The following is an 18440-nucleotide window of genomic DNA, read 5'->3' as shown; positions in this document are numbered from 1 at the left end:
TTTATTTAGCTCAGATCACAATATACATGTTGGGCTCTTTAAAACAATTGTTTGCTTACCACCATCTGCTCGCGTGTTCAATTTGCTAGATGTGCGTGGTCTGCTTATAGTGGACTTTTCCAATGAGGAGAACAAGTGACGAAGTGGAAGTTCATTAATGTGTAATAAAAAAAAACCTTCTCAATCACAGCAAATTCGAATCAGTCACTCAAGGAACATATTTTTTCTATAAGGAACTCGCATAATTGCCTCTGTTTTGTTTTAGCGTCGACTTTTACGTAACCCAACAATCTGCTCTCAGGCTCTTTAAGAACCACTAAATGTGATTCTTTTCCCATTCTCGGATATCTACCATTTTCTTCTTCGCTCGTTAGAGAGTTGTTTTTTCTGCCATCAAAGGAGAAGGCTACCAGATCTCAGTCATTGGGTTGCTTTCTTCGAAGAGAATCCCTTTTTATTTCACGTGAAACTTTAGATTTGTCCATAATTATTGCTTCCCCATTTTCATCTTTAAAGCCAATATCTTTGAAAAGCGATGTGGCCAAAAAAGAAGCAACACTATTACCGGTTCCAAATCACGACACGTTGTTTCACTTAGGCAGCACAAACAATGCCACTAATGTGGAAACGCAGTTTCTTTTTCAACTGTCTAGGTTAAGACCCTTGGCAAACGAAATTAGGACTACGATTTGAGGGCATGCACCTGGAATGTCCGGTTAACTCAATTGGAAAGGCGCCGCTGCCCAGCTGGTTGATGTCCTCGTGAAAATAAAGGCTGACATCACCTCCGTCCTAGAAATGCGATGGACGGGACAAGGACAGAGACGAGTAGGTCCTTGGGCCTTTACTACAGTGGTCATATAAATGAGTGCAAGTTTGGTGTGGGATTCGTGGTGGGAGAGAGACTCCGTCAGAGTGAATGATATTGATATCTGGACAAGGAAGCAAAGCAAAAAGGTTTGGCAGTGAACGAGGGCAAGACGAAATATCTCCCGTCATCAACCAAACGGCTCTCACCTCACTGTTGACAGTCATAACTTTAAAGTCGTAGATAATTTCTTCTATCTTGGAACCAGCGTAAACATCACCAACAATGTCAGTCTGGAAATCCAACCCAGGATAACTCTTGCCAACAAGTGCTACTTCGGACTGAGTAGGAAATGGAGAAGCAAAGTCTTCTCTCGAAAAACAAAACAAAACTCTATAAGTCACTCATAATTCCCGTTCTGCCATATGGTGCAAGGCTTGGACGATGACAACAACTGATGAGTCGATGTTGCGACATAGTTCAGCAAATTAAAAGACAGCGGCTACGCTGGCTAGGTCATGTTGTCCGAATGGATGAAAACACTCCAGCTCTGAAAGTATTCGACGCAGTACCCTCCGGGGGAAGGAGAGGAAAAGGAAGACCTCCATTCCGTTGAAAGGACCAAGTGGAGAAGGACCTGGTTCGGTCCTTAGCGCCTTTGCTAACTCGGCTATAATCGCGTAAGCGGTGTCTACGCCAGTAAAGAAGAAGAAGACGTTAAGGCCCTTATTACGGTTTTCAACCCAACGACATATTGTTCAAAAAAACCAGACGGATTGCCTGGAGTATCAAAAAATTTCAACTTTTAATAAACAGTTGTAGTTAAACATTCGTGAATTTATTATGGAAAATATTAATAGAAAATAGGTAGAAAAAAATTTATTACGGAAAATATTAATAGAAAATAGGTTGAAAAAAAATATTTTATTTATAATTTTAAACTAATTTAATCAGTAATCAGAACTAATGTCGAACAGAAATGTGTACATAATATTTAAACGCAGGCTTTTCAGCAACCAAATATATCGTAAGTTCTTTTGATAAAAGTTAAAATCATTTAAATGCATTATTGATAACTGTTGATAGCAAGAGAATGAAGAATTTTTGATAACGTTCCTTTATCTTATTTAGAAAAAACAAAATGGTTTCTCATTTTAGCGAAAATAACTTAGAATATGCAATAAACATTATTAATAAAATGTAATTATCAATAAAACTTTAATCATCGTAATATAAATTTCAACTAATGTCCACTTAAATAACTATTCATCGTTTAGTCAGCAAAAACTAAATAAAATTTATTTGATTTTTCGTTTAAAAATTTTCAGCTGTTTAATAATCTGTTAAACCTTTCTTTTTTATATTTGTCAACACCAATCCAATTGAAGCTGAAGCACTTCAATTCAACCGAGTGGAGTTAAAAACCATAGTGGGGATATAAGTTTATCAGATCCCAAATCGGTCACCAGAAAACATAAATCATTTTTTGTATATTCTCTGGTTAGATTGCGTTATTCTTGCTGCCCTAAATAAATCGATACAATTATAGTATCGATAAGTTTTTAGTATTTGGTATACCACATCTACATCTCTAATAAGGACCATGCAAAAGTCAAATCGTAATCGTCTCAGGTAAACATATTCAATAACAATTAAATATCTAAATAACTAAAGCTTTTGTATATAGTGAGGAGCAGCTTCTTAAAGCTATACAGAAGAAAAAAGAATGTAATGCAAAAGCCCAGAAAATAGTTGAGTCATTCTTAGAAAGAAACATTACAAGAGATTATTTCCTATCTCAGGTTAGTACACAAAAGCTATCCAAACAATTTGTCTTACCGATAAAAGCTCATAAGTAAAGATACATAATTTTCGAAATGGTGTGTTGTTTGTGTCAATTTATTTACACTTTGACATGTACATATCCCTTTATATATTTTTTGTTATTTAATTATCATAATTTTATATTTTTTTTGTCTAGTTGAAAGATATTAATCAATGTCATTACGAAGACATCGTAGATGAACGGCACATTCTTCTAATATGTGGGTATCCCTTATGTGAGAATCTATTGGAAAAGTAAGTTTTAATTAAGCTAAATACTATTTTTACATAAATTAGTATTCTTTTTATTTAGAGTGCCTTCAAAAAAATATCAAATATCGACGACTATAAACAAAGTTTACGATATAACGGATCGTAAAAAGTTTTGCAGCTCTCAGTGTTTCAAAGCGTCCGAGTTCATAAAATCACAAATATTAGTGAGTCCGCTTTGGTTAAGGCAAAATGAACAAATACCGGAGTTCAAATTATTGATTGAAAAAAATACTGGTACTTAATTTTAATTTTTAAAAATAGAAAATTAATCTTTAAATATTGACAAATAATATTGTAGTTTTTAATGTATAATGATAACATAATATTTGCCTATAATCCGTTCCTCTTCAAAGAAATTGAACTAACTCGTAAAACTATTTTTTTTAATTATGTGATAAAAGGTCAATGTCAAAATAGTAGTGCTTATAAATAAAATCAATAAAAATGAATAGATGTATTTCATATATTTCTTAAATAGTTCCGCTCCATTCTAAACAGCCAATCCAATTAACCCAAAGGGTTAAATTGTAAGCATATACTGCAAGAATGATAAAAACAAAGATTGCGCAATGACGGTTTCAAATTTTCTTCGTTCTGCGTATCTACGCCCCGGTTGACCAACGTGCAATCAGCTGATTTTCAGTTTTTTTTTTTGCAATAAGAAGCAATTTTGTATTGCAGGCGAAAAAAGATAATATCATCAAAAGTTAACATCGATATAAATAAATATTAATAAAAGATATCAATATAAGTGAATATTTTATAGTGAACATTTACCCACATATTCATTTCATTGTATTATTTAATTTTGTCTCTTTGCTGTGTTTGTTTTCAACCATATACATTTATGCAAATAAAAAGATTGAATATTATGTTTTTAATTTTTTAATTTTTTTGTCTTTTTTAATTTTCTTCTTTTGCTATACATATTTTCAAAAAAGTTTTTATTTAAAGAATGAATCCCAAAATACATTCTAGCTTTAAAGAACAGTTATTTTACTTTATTGCTACAGTTGTAAATTACTTAAATCTAAGTGCATCTGAACATAATTTTTGCATATATGCAAATCAGTATCATTTACACGTGGAAGGGGAAAGTTGTTTCTCCTTAAGAGTATGTACGCTTTCGGGATCGTTGAATATAACGTGAACGCCTTAGCTATGTCTTCTTCTTTCGAATTGCGCCGTTTGTTTCCATTTTTTAATTTTTCAATATATGAACTTTAGTATATTTTGCGACACACATACTTTTTAGAATTTGGGCTCTTACCTGGCCGTTGGTGAAAATGCACCTTTTGGAGTTTTTGCTCCAAATTATTTCTATGGAATTTCGCGGTTTTAATGGAAATCTTAAGGCGTTTAATTTCTACTAACTGCTCGTTTTGTACTTATTCAAAGTGCTAACAACACTATACATCCTTTGTCTAAAAATAATAAGAAATGCTCATACTTATGAAAGTACAAGATACTTCATAATATCAAATAGGACTAGCATTTCTGTTTCCAAATGCAGTATTTTCTCGTCTTTCTCATTGATGACCTCCTCTCCTGCAGTTCGAGGTGCCTCTCCAACCTCGTATTAATGAATTACTCCAACAGGATTGTTGTCCACATCTCTTTTTTAGAACGAGACTCCATCCTTTTCTGCCGTTCATTAGCCTCTGCAGCAGCAGTGGTTAACGTGGGAAAAGCGCTAGGTAGGAACTTCGTTGGATTCCGCGAACTTAAACCTGCAAGAGTGTTTGGTTATAAAAGTAAAATTATTGTAATCAAAATGATATAATTACCCATTTCAAACTGCAAATTTCTTTCGAAGGCTTCTGACGCGAAGTGCACTTCACAAATGCACGCATTTTTAACGTTAATTTTGTCCGCCCGACGACAAAAATGAATCCTTTGTTTTACTGTGGTTTTATACTTAGGGAAATGGAAAAATCTTCATTTCGTAGCACTATTTTTACCATTGTTATTATTACAACCGAATACTGCGCAATGCATTTAAAAATATATAGAAGTTCAGAATCATTACTACACTTGAAAATACAATGCGAATTCACATTCAAAGGCGCGGGCGAATAATAAGTCAACCGTGACGTATGCAAAAACAGCTGACTGAAAGCAAACATGCGTATTGCGAAATCTATTTCTCTACCATTCTTGTATATACATCATATTTTCCCTCGCCTTATGTTTTAGGTGATGTGTTTAAAGAATTTGCGGATTTACAAGATGTACATATTTACTACATACTATATTACAATGTAGTAAAGGATGGCCTCTTTCCGGCGCTGTTGCAACAGGGGGAGCAGTTTCTGCTGCCTCACCTAGTTCGGCTGCTGAGAGAGAGCCTCGCAATGGCGTACATCCCTGAGGTATGGAGGACAGCGAAGGTGATCTTCATACCCAAGGTAGGAAGGAAAGACTACTCGTTGGCGAAATCTTGAACGGGTGGTGTAGGGAGGTTGAACTGAATATCAACCCCTCCAAGACGTCGGTAATCTCGTTTACGAGACGCAGGACCCTACCCGGTCTTAGGATTCTCTCACTGGGGGCAATGAAATAGGGATGACCAACAGTGTTAAATACCTCGGGTTGATGCTAGACTCCGCTTTGAGGAGTGGAAGCAGCACGTAAACCTGACCTGGTCAAAGCGACAAAAGCCCTAATGATGTGCCATCGGCTGGCAGGAAGGTCCGTTCCCACGATAGTCGGGTCTACGAAATCCGGAACGGACCCGGACTTTTATCCGGCCAAGGACTGTCAACTCGGCAGAATTTCTTCCGTTACAACAACAAAAACAAGGTCCTGGGGTTGTAAGCCAAAGATAGTTAGGTGATAGTGAGACCGATAATCACATATGGGGCGGCAGCCTGGGCCTTAGTAGCGTTGTTGTAACGGCAGAATTCTGCCGAGTTGACAGTCCTTGGCCAGTTAAAAATCTGGGTCCGTTCCGGTTTTCGTAGACCCGACTGTCGTGGGAACGCCTCAGTAGCGTCGCAAACATCGGTTAAGACTAAGCTACTGAAGCTACAGCGGCTGGCCTGTGTCTGCGTAACGGGCGCAATGCGCAGCTGTCCAACAACAGCACTGGAGGTTCTTCTTGACTCCTTCTTACCCCGCTTCATGTGGTCATTGGTCAGGTAGCCAAACACACCCTTCTGCAAATAACGGCAGACGGGTGTGGAAAAGGCAAGGTAGTCTCTTCCCAGAGGATGGAAAAAATAAGTGACAATTTACCATTGGCCCTCCTCCCGAGGGATAGTGGTACCAAAAAGGTTAACCTCAGGAAAAAGTTTAAGGTTACCCTCGACAGCAAAGACGATTGCTGTTGTTAAGGAACAGTACTATGAGGTGGTACACCGATGGCTCGAAAATGTCGGAGGGAATCGGCGCAGGGATTGTAGGCCCACGCACTAGCAAGGCAGGGAGGAGCATTGGCTGCAAGCTCATGGTATGAGACACGCCAAGCTGCTAATGGGAGGATACAACCTGAAAAGGTTTAAAATTGAAATAAACCTCCCTAGGAACAAACTCAGGCTGCTAGTCGTATGGTACTCTGGTCAGTGCAAGCTAAATAGGCATCTGCACAGCATGGGACTATCAGCTTGAGCCAACTGCTGTTTCTGCGACAGGGTGCATGAAACCCCGGATCATCTGTTGATTGACTGCTCAGCAGTCAGTAGACGCAGATCAAAGGCCCTTGGAGTGTTGTTTCCGGATAAGGATCGCATTGCCCCGCTAGCGCCAAGTAGTCTACTGGACTTCATTAATGGGCTGGGTCTAGGCGAGTCAACATGAGTAAGAAGAGGGCACAATAGACCAAAGGTCATTCATATTACAATTATAGCATGACGAATTAAATTTGTACACCATATTATTTACAGATTGAAGATTTTCTATTTTATTTATTTTTCTCATTCACCTCTGTTCCGGTGAGATTTATAAATGTTATAATACTTTTATGTATATGTATGATTATATGCATATAGTAAGCGATAGATATGACAAGGTATTAAATTATTAATCGAAATGCAACATATTTGCTACTCTCACATCACTAATTTTAGTCAAAATAAACAATATATATCTGTGCGGAATGGTTTGTGATCGTTGCGAAGCAAAGTTGTCCAAAATTGCAACACCTGATCCGTGGAAAAATGGAGCAGGAAAAAGAAAAATCAACGAAAACAAATTTTTGTCTACCGCTAGAGACAGACAAAATCCCATTTCTAGAAGTTTAGCTCCTTGTAGGTAAGTAAGTTTGTGGAAACCCGTTGCTGGAATCGAATGTAATTAACGTTTTTTTTCACATAGAATATGTAGGCAGAAAGTACATCAGATTGGCTCCCATTATTGTCAAGCATGTGCCTACAAAAAAGCTATATGTGCTATGTGCGGAAAAAAGCTGCTCGATACCAAAAACTATAAACAAAGTTCCACTTAGAACAACTTTGTATATTAGAAACTTCAATCTTTACAACATATGTACATTTCGAGCTTAACATAATATTTATAACTACAACTTAGCTAAGAATTATTTGTTTTCTTCTTTTTATTTGACGTAGAATAGCTCAGGGATTCTTTATCGAATTCCAGAGGCATAATTCCCAAGTCCCCACTATATCGATTTTTTACAATTTGCAAATATTTTTTTCCTCTAAGAGATGTTAAACGCTTATCTTGGATAATCAGTACGTTGTCTGCTTCTTGTGTAGCTTTAGCTGTTCCAAACACCGAACTTGTGGTAAGGTCTTCGTCTGCACGTTCCTTACGCGGATGCATAACTAATGTCACATGAACATTATTTTTCGTGGCAAATGAACGGAATGCAGATATAATCGAATCTTGTTCCCAAAATTTATCGCTTTTCTGTGCGATTGACATGCCCATCATAAATTGCAGATTATCTATAATAACATGGCTAATGTCATGAATATACTGGGCATGTTCGATGGCCTCCATGACTAGTTTAAGGGGTTGTTGTCCATGAAAAGTCATAAAATATAAGGGATATCTTTCAAATTCACTAGTCCAATATTCAAACTCGTTAAGTTTATCCTCCAGCGAATAACCAACATACTGACGTAGTAATGTCGCTGCTAGACGACAGTTGCGAATTTCAAAAGATCCCCATAAAGTAGAAACTCCTTGTAAAGCCAAGTCCAACGAGTATTCACTCATAAAGGTAGTTTTTCCACTGCCAGTAGGCCCTGTTAAGATTGTTAATTCACCCTTTCTATGTCCTTTAAGAATTTTATTCAATATGGGATATCGTTTCCATTTTACTCCATTGACTTTTTCAATGTTTTGCAGCTCACTGAGAATATCATTTTTGAGGGCGCTAAACGTAGTTATAGATTTGTGGCACATTGGGGTGGCTTTGTTTAGAATATGTTGTAAATTAAATCGTTTTTTATGAGCTTCAAATGGAGCAGGTTCCGTGCCAGTAGGTCGAATAAAAAAACAACGATTTTCTTCCAGTTTCTTGGCAAAATTCTTTGCGGCATCCCAATCCGTTGTTTCGAAATTAAACCAAAAAACTATTTCTTTAAATTTTTCAAGGCATGGAAGACATTCCTGAGGAAGAGATTTCAGGCCGTAAGGCAAACATGCAATTGATGCTAAATGTCGGAAAATAAAGTCAATGAATAAAAAATCGTACAATGCGCATAAATACTTAAAGCAATATCACATTTGGAAAGAAGTTAAATTTACCTACTGTTACTCACACGTTGGATCGATAAAACGATGAAGTCCATAAGGTTAGATACTAAAACTACTCGCGAAGATTTTTGTGGGGCATTAGACAATAGCAAACCAGATTGGTTATAATTTCCTATTGTTTCGTCTCTCCTATCGGACAAGTGAAGAATTTTCTCACCAACTACTTTATTTGCCACATTTTTTAAGGGGAAACGTAAACAATTTGAGTTAGGTTCATATTGTGCTCCCATGTGCTCCAAGTCTGCAGACTGGAGTCCTCTCATTCCAAGCTTATCACAAACACTTTGTGAAACTGATTGTAGGCCCGTAAATTTACTTTTATATTCCACATCTCTGCACTTTGTATCACCTCTGCAATTTTTCTCGTATAAATGAAGAATGTCTACCACATTTTTCTTGAGTTCACAGTTTGGACACAGGAAGAGACCTTGAAAATTAATAGAATAAAATATAATTTCGCAACAAAACTAATTACACACCAGTTCGTTTATTTACAAATGCTTCATTTCCAGATATGTTGTTACATAAATGACATTCCGTAAGCAGGCATGTTGGACCATCTTTACAAAGCAGCCGTTGATTCCTTAAATATTTCTTTAATTCGTACATAACCTTTGGGTCAACAGTATTGTCAGTACTCGCCGGTAAGACCAATTTCCTAACTAAGTTGTATCTAATACAAAATCCCAGTCTTCTATTTAATAAAGTTAACATTTTCTATTGTCTTTAACAAAAAAGTACTTTGCAGTTTTTCTAAACAAAACTATCCATAGTCTCGAGGGTTTTTTGGCCGGTATAGTTTATCGATATTTTGTAATGAATTTAATCATGCTTTAAAAACGATAAGATAAAAATAGCGGCAGCTGTAAATCACTGTCAAAAATTCCTTATAGCCATACATTTTGTGTAGCGCATACCTAAATATGGGCGTTGGGAAAGCTGGAGCGTTTAAGATTTTGACAGCGCGTTAAGAATTAAAACTGGTTGCGGAAAACGAGGAAACAAATAAAACATTTAGTTTCATTTGTAATAATTTAGGTATTTAGGTCTGATTTTGACAGTGCGTTTATATTTTTTCTTACAAATTTCTTGACGCGAGATTTTCAATGCTTGTTCAAATGACAAAAAAAAAAATCATTTTGCATTTTATTTAATTTTTTTAACTAGTTTTACAATTTAAGTGAGAGGTTGCTTTAATTTAGATGATACCAGTAAGTATGTAAGTAAAAATAATAATAATTAATTAATTATTAATTTAAATGTTTTGGATTTGTAACGAATTAAAATTAAACTAAATTATTTAAACATATAGGTATATTATAGCAAATCCTAAGGTTTTAATTTTTTCTGTTGTGTTGAAATTCATTATAAACACTAGTTTAATTGACTATTTAATTTTTAATTACATATTTCTAAATAAGTAGCTGTGTTCCCAATAGCTTATATAGAGTTCAAGCTTAATTTTTTCATATGTTAATAGTTTTGAGTGTGAACGGAACTTAAAAAAAGTGATAATATAATTTGAGTCTGGCAGCATCCGAATTTGATACACTGAACGCACTTCTTAAAACAAGATGGTTCCCTTTCATTCTTTACAGAGTGGTGCTTGTTGTATCGAATTTTCAAAAGTCGTGGATATTTTACAGAATTAACTTATCATTAATAGGTATCGAGCATAAAGCAAAATTAACGTGAATATATTGATAAAGTACAAGCATTAATTTTGTAATGCGGCGACGAAGTGAAAGGAAAAAGTCGACTGATGTCGCGTCGCCAGCTCCGGCGTCTCGTCGAACTAGTCGACGGTCTCGCCAAACATCTGAAACTGCTAGCGAAAAAGGCGCACAGCTTGAAATGCCTCCCCAGGATGATGTTACAGAAAAATGTATCGCTAACGCAGATTGTCCGGAAGAGAGTACTAACGAAGAACCAGTTTTAGAAACTGTTAAGAGTCGTTCACGTAATCGAACACCGGTAAAGGATCGAAGCAGTCCCGCCAAACGGAAAGCTCAAAACATTACCAATGATCCCAAAATTGATGTTATTCCTGAAGAGAATATCTCCATAAAAGAAGATTGTTCGGTTGATAATAAACCTGGAAATAAAAATAATCAAAATGTTGAGGAGGTACAAAAACCTGATACTGTTTTAACAGAGGCAGCAGTGTCATCAAGCCCAAAAACAAATGTTGATATAATGAAACCATTGGATGTGTTGGAAATTCAAGCAGAGGATAATGACGAAGAAAAGTTACAAACCCAAGGCGTGTTAAGTAAAAATGAGAATAAAGCAGAAAATGTTGTAGAGTCGGAGAAAAAAGATGATGAAAAAGTCATTAATGAAGATCAGAATAAAGTTGCTGAAGAAGAAATGAAAGACGCTACTAATAATGTTATAAATGAAAACGCAGATCCATCGCCTGCAGACGAAGTAACTTTTACCGAAGAAAAAACTGATCAAAATGTGAATAAACGTAAGTGGATTACAAAGAGGACTGTTCAAAATCGTAGCCCATTGCTGGTAATAACTACTGAAACATCGATCCCTGAAGATGTGCATTCCGCACCGAAACAAAAAATACGCTCTTCACCAGAAATTCAAGAAATAATCTCGGAACGCGAAGAAGGAGAAGAGACACCGTCTCCGGAAAGAGAAGTTCACAGAACAAGTACTAATAGTGCTGAAAAACCTATACGTAATCAAATTGAATTATCTTCTGCCCCAAGAATTATTAACAAAGTTAATATAAAAGTGGAACACCGTTCACCGAGTCCGAGAAATAAAAAAGCGAGTAATGTACTTTTTATAACAAATCTCGTGAGACCTTTCACGGTATTACAACTGAAAGGTTTGTTAGCTCGTACAGGAAAACTTGTGGAAGATGGCTTTTGGATTGATCGTATCAAATCAAAATGTTATGTACAATATGAAACAGAAGAGTAAGTATTTTTATATCAAGCTATTTATTTTAATTATTAAATCATATATTATTTTTTATTGTAGTGAAGCTATTGAAACCCGCCATGCATTACATGGAGTACGTTGGCCAGTTTCAAATCCAAAATGCTTAATAGTTGATTTTGCTAAAAGAGCTGATATGGATAGGGCCATCCAATCTACCAAAGAAGAACAAACTAGTTTTGGTCAGGAGAATCATAGAGATAACGTACTCATTGGTATGGGTTGGAATAGAGATAGGAATGGTGTTGATGAGAAACGGGTAAGTGAAATGAGGAGCTAACAGTATTATGTTATCTAATATCGCTTAGATCTAAAATCGAAAACAAGTTTCTTTTTAATTTGACGAAAATTGAAAAAAAACTTTGATAATTATTCAGTATCGAAAGTTTTATTAATTACGTTTCTATCGATTGCATTCCTATGTAAAAGAATTTCTCCGTTTTTCGAGGTGTGTCTTCAAATAGAGCTTACTTATCGGTCAGGCCGAATGTGCAATTTCGAAAATCGAATCAATTTGGTTTTTTTTTTGAATATTACTTCGAAAATCCAAGAAATTACTTTTTTATTTAGATATCAATCTGTTGAAAAAGCCGAGTTTTTTTTACAGCGTTTTTCATCGTCAGGTGATAAATCCCATTCTGCGATGAAATCTAATGTTATACAAAAATTTTGAAGCAAACTCTCACATAAAAACATACTTCTAATAGCCGGGTTAAAGTGTTTTTTTCTTCGGATTATCTTAACTTTTTCAGTACTCGTAAATTTAGTTAATATTTTATGCTTATTGGGAGTAACAACATAATAAGCGTCTGAAAATAGAGAATGTCTTTGCAATAAAAATTCTTATCACAAATATCGGAAGAAAGAAACTTCTCAAAACAATATCAAAAACCATTATATAGCATATTTGGGTTACAGTATTTAAATTGACATTTCATATGTGACATTAATATATTAAAAATAAATTTTATGTAACTTTATAAATGATATTATTAATAATATAATATTCGTACGCTTCCTCCATTTTAATTGAATTTTTTTCTTTAAAACCTTAAATTCATTGCTAGACAAAGAAGAATTTCGGGTTATTAGCGGCTTGTAATATATTTCAGACATTGAGACCAGTTCGAGAATGGGATGTTGGAAAGAAAGAAAGTTTAGATCGTGATAAGACCAGGGAAGTTCTAAAACGGCGAAGCAGAGAGAGGGAAATTACTTTTGGAAATCGGGAACCCGATCGAAATGGCAAGGAGAGAAGACCACGGTCGAAAGGACGAGCTGAGGCAAGAAGTAGTAGCCGGTCACCAGGTAAATCCATAATTTGGTAGCTAAATTATTTAATATAATCCAACATTTCTACAATTCACGTAAAAAATTTTTATTATTCACAGCACGAAAAATCAAGAAAAAGGAAAATGATCCACCTCTGAGACTTCTAGATGATCTATTTCGCAAAACAAAAAGTACACCATGTATTTACTGGCTACCTTTAACACCCGAACAAGTAAATATAGAATACTAATACATTTTTGTTATAAAAATAATAGTCTTGATCTATATTAATTTTTTTTTAAGATTGCTGAAAAAGAGGCATTCCGACAAAAACGACTTGAAGAACATAAGCAGCGTATTAAGCAAAGAGAGTTGGAAAAGGGAAAGGAAAGAGAGAAAGAACGGAATCGAATCAATGAACGCAGGGATCGTGAAAAAGAAAGGGATCAAAGACGCAATAGATCCAGTGATCGTCGCTCTCGTAGTCGCGATCGACGCCGTTACTAAAAAATATTGGTATTGTATAACCAAATTATCATTACGTCGACGTCGTTGCATTTGAAATTTATTACTTTTCAACACATGCGAAACCGAATGCATGGTGCACGAAAACTGAAAATAAATTTCATTTAGCATCGTTCTTAAATTAAAAAATGGCAAGTATTTCTAGCAAAAATAATAGAAATCGTTTCCGGATGCCCTTAGCCTTTGGCGAAGATATTTATGATATTTCACATACAAAATTAATTCAAAGAATTTACGATCACAAAAAAAATCATCGCCAAAGTAATTTTCAAAAGCCCATCCACTTTTTTTTTTTATCTAAATGGTGACATTTAAATTTTTTTTTCAATTATTTTATTGAAGCATTTCGTTATATTCAAACGGTTTAACAAAATTATTTATAATTTATTTTGTTTTCATTATGTCGTGAAAAATTCATATTTCTTATACCCGTAAAAGTTTAGATTGGGTATTCAATTTTTTGCAATTGCTGCGAAACAAGACTCTAGGAAACGATCAGATAAATTAAAACAATTGAATATCCGTTATAAACCTTTCTGGGAAAGTTCTTTCAAGCGGAGAGGAACAGCAACCCGGTTGAAATCAACAAGTGTTCTCGGCGCTCGGACTATTTCAACAGTAAAGTGGGGTTAATCCACGAATTTTTAACACAAACAATTCAATGATAATATTTAAATAAAAGCCAATAAGTTCTCTCAATAATATTTGGTTTTATTTAAAATGTAATTTAGCAGTATCATTTTCAGGGTTGATAAATGAGCATCAAAAGATAATTTAGCTGCTGAATGGTATTTAGATGGATTGTAAATAAAAATAATTACAAATTAATATTTTTTTTTTTGTAATCCCGATTATTTAAAATTAAAGTCGTTTATAATTTGTTTATCCCGAAAACCGGATTGAAATCAATGAAGATAGTAAAGCGAAAATTTTAGTCATTAAAAATAATTAGGTTAATAAAATAACAACTTACAAATAAAGAACATATGTTAAAACATCATATTCCGGATTTCTTATTGTTACGCATACCCACAGCTCGTGGAAAGGTAGTTAGATTGGTTCATTGATAAGTTCGTCCGAACAGTATTGATATACCATATTATTAACATTGAGTGCTTGCAATGTTCTATGTGAACTCATCCTTACACGATAAATTCAAACAGTTTAAATGATATCGATATATGTTTTCCATATCTAATTGTCGTGATAATTTTTTATCAACAATTCCAACCTATTAAACAAGATATATATTGAATTATGTGGAGTGATACGATTTTAATAGTATTTATTTCTATTTGCACAGCGCTCTTGGGAGAAGGTATGAAAATTCATTGAATAATTCTTATAATTTTTTAGTAAAAAATTATCGTTTTGGACTTAAGGTCTTACTTGGGTATTGGTGTATAGGACTGAAAAATATCAAAAGTTGAAAGGTGAAGTTGAGAAGCAAAGCAAAAAATGTAAGTATTAAGAGAATAGTGAAATGATACATCATATTTTTAAATTCGAATGATATAAAATTGTGGCTTTAGAAAATATAGCACCAATTTTTTTGCTACCCATAATATTTTGAATAGTTTCGACATGTACATAGGTATTAAAAATTGTACATATAGTATTATTAATCTCGTTAAAACCTCCATTCCATATTATGAGTGGATTATAATACCTACACTTATAATTTCTTAAAACTTTAGTGGAAAGGCGTAAGGAAATCCATGGAGAATCGCTTGATAAATCACAGAAAAAGAAAATTGAACGCGATGAAGAGAAATTGAAAAATAATAATAGAGATCTGTCGTTGGTTAAAATGAAGTCTATGTTTGCGACGGGCTTCGCATTTACCGCGCTTCTTAGTATGTTCAACAGCATGTAAGTTGCAGCTTTAAAAATATATATGAGTTATTGAAAACTTACTATTACAATTATTCCACAACAGCTTTGATGGACGCGTCGTAGCACAGCTACCCTTTACACCAATTTCTTGGATTCAGGGTTTGAGCCATAGAAATTTGTCTGGTGATGATTACACCGATTGCTCTTTCATCTTCCTTTATATACTTTGCACCATGTCCATTAGACAGAATATTCAAAAGCTTTTAGGTTTTGCGCCTTCAAGAGCAGCTAGCAAACAGGGTGGAGGATTATTTGGACCCACACCGGGACAATTTAAATAAACAAGTTCTGACTCATGTGTATTCTAGATATCAATCACTATGGGAGTTGCAAAAATGAATTACAGTTTTGTGTATAATAATTTAAAAAATATATTCAGTATAATTGTTACACAAAAATATATTATTTGCGTAAACATTCTTTTTTCTATAAATGACAATATGTGTACTTTATATAAAAGCGTGCTCAAACACTGGCCTATCTACGATAATCCGATCGAAACCAAGTCTAGATAAGTCTATAGTCCGAAACTGTGCATCGATTATTAATTCAGAAATTGCTCTACCCACAGCTGGCGATTGCTGTAAGCCAAAACCAGAAAATCCACTTGCAATATACAGATTATTGTAGTAGGCATGTGGGCCAATAATACCATTTTCATCAAAGACATTATACTCATAAGAGTACTCCCAAGCGTCAATAACTTTTGGTTTTTTCGACATTTTCATCCTACGCATCAAATTAGGCAAAACATTCGTTTCGAAGTTGTTTTCGCTTGGCCCATTTTCTGCATTTGTGGGCGCACTAAAACCTGTTATATAGTTACCAGTTAGGCCATCTCTTCGAAAGTATACACCATTCAAATCCACCACGCATGGTGTACCGATACCCGATGTATTGATATCATCACTGTAGAACATGTAACCGTAATTACTTCGTTGGGTTATTGGCAGAGGAATTTTTAAAATTCCGGAACTCGTGCCAATTTTCGCTAGTTTGGCAATTTTCTCTGAACTTGTACCGGCCGCAAGTACACAAATCGAAAATTTTATAGAACGTGTTTCGTCGTTAGGCATTTTGACTATTGCTTTTTCCAAAGCATTATATGTACTGGTTGTAGATCCTCCTTCAATGACAACATCTGGTTGGTTTTGAAACTTAAAGTCTATCAATTCAGATTGTATGAAATGTGCGCCGTATTCCATTGCTTTATTCCTAAGTCCTAGTAACAAATTAGCGGAATCAAACCATCCATGTTTTTCAAGGCCTTGGCAACCTGTTAACAAAAGTGTATTTAAAAAAATTCGGTTAATTTTATAAAAACTTATTTACAAACCAATTGCTACATCTTCAATGTTTAGCCATGGAAATTTTCCTCTTAAACGTTCTGGAGTTAGTATTTCCGTACGGGCGCCAAATTCATTTTGAATTTTCGACATCGTTTTAAGTGTTTCCGCATTTTCCGCAGAAGCTAGGGTGAGGTACCCGTGAGGATCAAATCTTACGTCAACACCAAGTTCTTCTTTTGCATTCCTCATGAACTCTGCTCCGTAAAGTGACATTTCGATATTTTCAGGTAAAAGAAATTGCTGATGCAAACCTCCCGTAGGTAACGTTAAATAATGTCTGGTATATAAATGCTAGCAAGTAAATACAAAATCCATTCAAATTCAAATAAGAAATAACTTTTATAACACATTTTTTGTATAGATATACTCCTACCGAAAAATCCTTTTCAATAACAACAACATTTAAACCTTGACGAGCTTTTTTCTTCAACCAATAGGCAGCAGCTGATCCAACACCTCCTCCTCCTATTATGAGAACATCACAATGTGTCTGAAACTCATTGTCATCCCTTCTGTTTGAAGGTTCAACATTTGCCTCCACATCTTTGAGTTTTTTCTCAAATAGGGGAGTAAAAAACTGTTTAACTTTTTTCATATCACTTCCCAAAAGTTTAAAAGTTCTTTTAATTGGATGTGGTTGATCAGAATTATTATCACTAAAATTTCTTATCAAAGCCGGTCGACAAAACTTATTAATTTTGAATAACTCTGCAAACGCTATGGTCTTTATCATTGTTCTTAAAAATGTATGTGTTTTTTTAAATATATAAGTTTTTTGCCACAAAACTAAGATTAGGGTATTGGAAATATGTAATAAATATTTAAATTAACCTCAATTTATATCAGCTGATTTTTATACCATTACGGTGTTGTAAAGCTTCGTTTTTGAAGTCTTGTTAAGACACCAAAATTAATCGATAAATTTATCAGAAACAAAATGGAATATACAGAATATTGCATTGTAAATTCGCGCTTCAATCTTACATATTACTATTATAGATACTTTCATAAAGAGAATTGATGGAAAATGTCCTAAATCAATTCATATATTCTATTGCATTGCGCAAAGAATCACAATTGCTCATATGATAATACTGTTACTGATAAACTCAAAAATCAACTTATAGGTAGTTGCTAATAATAATAGCGGGATTCTGTAATCAGTCTCTAGTCTCTATTTGAGACATTTTGTGGTAAAATCTGAATTTGTGACTAGTTACTATTCACTAAATAGTCTCTAGCTTTAGTCTCAAAATATTGCCTCAAATTTGAGACCTGGTAGTTAGAAAGTCCCAAAACCAAAAAGAACTCGTGTCTGCCATTTTGAATATACTGAATAGAGATCATCATAGATATTAATAGAATGCATATTTTGTAAGCAACTCAAACACGAAAAGGTTAAAAATAAATAAATTTTACATAAATTTCGTTAATATTATGAAACAAAGTGAACATATATTTATATTTTTAGTGATAATTATGTTTTTTGACTATGTTATAGAAAATTTAATATTTGTTATAGACATATTTATTTGTTTGTGACTATCACTTACAGAATAGCAAAATCGTCTCAAGTCTCAAAAATTGTCTCTGTCAAATTTAGAGACTTAATACTGTATCACAGTACAGAATCGCACGGTAAATTCCTATATGGCATGGCACTTGATAACGGGGCATCTCGACAGGATAAAATCTATGTCTAACTAACTGTATTGCCGTGCCTATTGCCTGTGGAATATATGGAATACTAAATAGTTTGCTATATATTGTAAGCAATAAGCTGTCACTTCAGCAGTTTGGCGGCGCAG

At 34.5% G+C, this 18440-nt stretch overlaps 6 protein-coding genes across 9 annotated transcripts; 4 read left to right on the top strand and 2 right to left on the bottom strand.

Moving 5' to 3' along the window:
• Nucleotides 1-2337: 2337 nt before the first annotated feature.
• On the top strand, nt 2338-3643 carry LOC108972206 (putative RNA polymerase II subunit B1 CTD phosphatase RPAP2 homolog). Its single transcript, XM_018938727.1, has 4 exons — nt 2338-2440; nt 2496-2610; nt 2790-2887; nt 2946-3643. Exons 1-4 carry the CDS (start codon nt 2412-2414, stop codon nt 3145-3147), a joined length of 444 nt encoding a protein of 147 aa, XP_018794272.1. The 5' UTR covers nt 2338-2411; the 3' UTR covers nt 3148-3643.
• A 3319-nt stretch (nt 3644-6962) lies between these two features.
• Nucleotides 6963-7442, top strand: LOC108972207 (cysteine-rich PDZ-binding protein). The gene is made up of 2 exons (XM_018938729.1): nt 6963-7156; nt 7220-7442. Exons 1-2 carry the CDS (start codon nt 7002-7004, stop codon nt 7347-7349), a joined length of 285 nt encoding a protein of 94 aa, XP_018794274.1. The 5' UTR covers nt 6963-7001; the 3' UTR covers nt 7350-7442.
• LOC108972204 (twinkle protein, mitochondrial) lies at nt 7340-9644 on the bottom strand. 3 transcript variants are annotated; one of them, XM_018938724.1, is made up of 4 exons: nt 9547-9644; nt 9109-9460; nt 8625-9056; nt 7340-8526 (listed from the first exon to the last, which is right to left on the bottom strand). In XM_018938724.1, the coding sequence occupies exons 2-4, from the start codon at nt 9341-9343 to the stop codon at nt 7433-7435; spliced, it is 1761 nt and encodes a 586-aa protein (XP_018794269.1). In that variant the 5' UTR covers nt 9344-9460; nt 9547-9644; the 3' UTR covers nt 7340-7432. The 3 variants fall into 3 exon arrangements, with proteins under 3 accessions (XP_018794269.1, XP_018794270.1, XP_018794271.1); XM_018938725.1 differs by lacking the exon at nt 9547-9644 and having other exon boundaries at nt 9109-9468; XM_018938726.1 differs by lacking the exon at nt 9547-9644 and having other exon boundaries at nt 9125-9210.
• A 542-nt stretch (nt 9645-10186) lies between these two features.
• Nucleotides 10187-14089, top strand: LOC108972211 (apoptotic chromatin condensation inducer in the nucleus). Of its 2 annotated transcripts, none has more exons than XM_018938734.1 (5): nt 10187-11568; nt 11633-11849; nt 12703-12898; nt 12982-13094; nt 13166-14089. In XM_018938734.1, the coding sequence occupies exons 1-5, from the start codon at nt 10358-10360 to the stop codon at nt 13367-13369; spliced, it is 1941 nt and encodes a 646-aa protein (XP_018794279.1). In that variant the 5' UTR covers nt 10187-10357; the 3' UTR covers nt 13370-14089. The 2 variants fall into 2 exon arrangements, with proteins under 2 accessions (XP_018794279.1, XP_018794278.1); XM_018938733.1 differs by having other exon boundaries at nt 12658-12898.
• Nucleotides 14090-14594: 505 nt separating this feature from the next.
• LOC108972189 (calcium load-activated calcium channel) lies at nt 14595-15683 on the top strand. The gene is made up of 4 exons (XM_018938701.1): nt 14595-14705; nt 14770-14847; nt 15085-15259; nt 15327-15683. Exons 1-4 carry the CDS (start codon nt 14645-14647, stop codon nt 15562-15564), a joined length of 552 nt encoding a protein of 183 aa, XP_018794246.1. The 5' UTR covers nt 14595-14644; the 3' UTR covers nt 15565-15683.
• LOC108972188 (FAD-dependent oxidoreductase domain-containing protein 1) lies at nt 15645-17432 on the bottom strand. The gene is made up of 3 exons (XM_018938700.1): nt 17006-17432; nt 16620-16923; nt 15645-16559 (listed from the first exon to the last, which is right to left on the bottom strand). Exons 1-3 carry the CDS (start codon nt 17363-17365, stop codon nt 15733-15735), a joined length of 1491 nt encoding a protein of 496 aa, XP_018794245.1. The 5' UTR covers nt 17366-17432; the 3' UTR covers nt 15645-15732.
• Between the last annotated feature and the right edge of the window lie 1008 nt (nt 17433-18440).

Source organism: Bactrocera latifrons, unplaced genomic scaffold, assembly GCF_001853355.1.
Source record: "Bactrocera latifrons isolate USDA-ARS-PBARC rearing strain unplaced genomic scaffold, ASM185335v1 scaffold_385, whole genome shotgun sequence".
Taxonomy (NCBI): Eukaryota; Metazoa; Arthropoda; class Insecta; order Diptera; family Tephritidae; genus Bactrocera; species Bactrocera latifrons.
The sequence above is the reverse complement of the archived record's forward strand: the minus strand, read 5'-3'. Positions and strand labels throughout refer to the sequence as shown.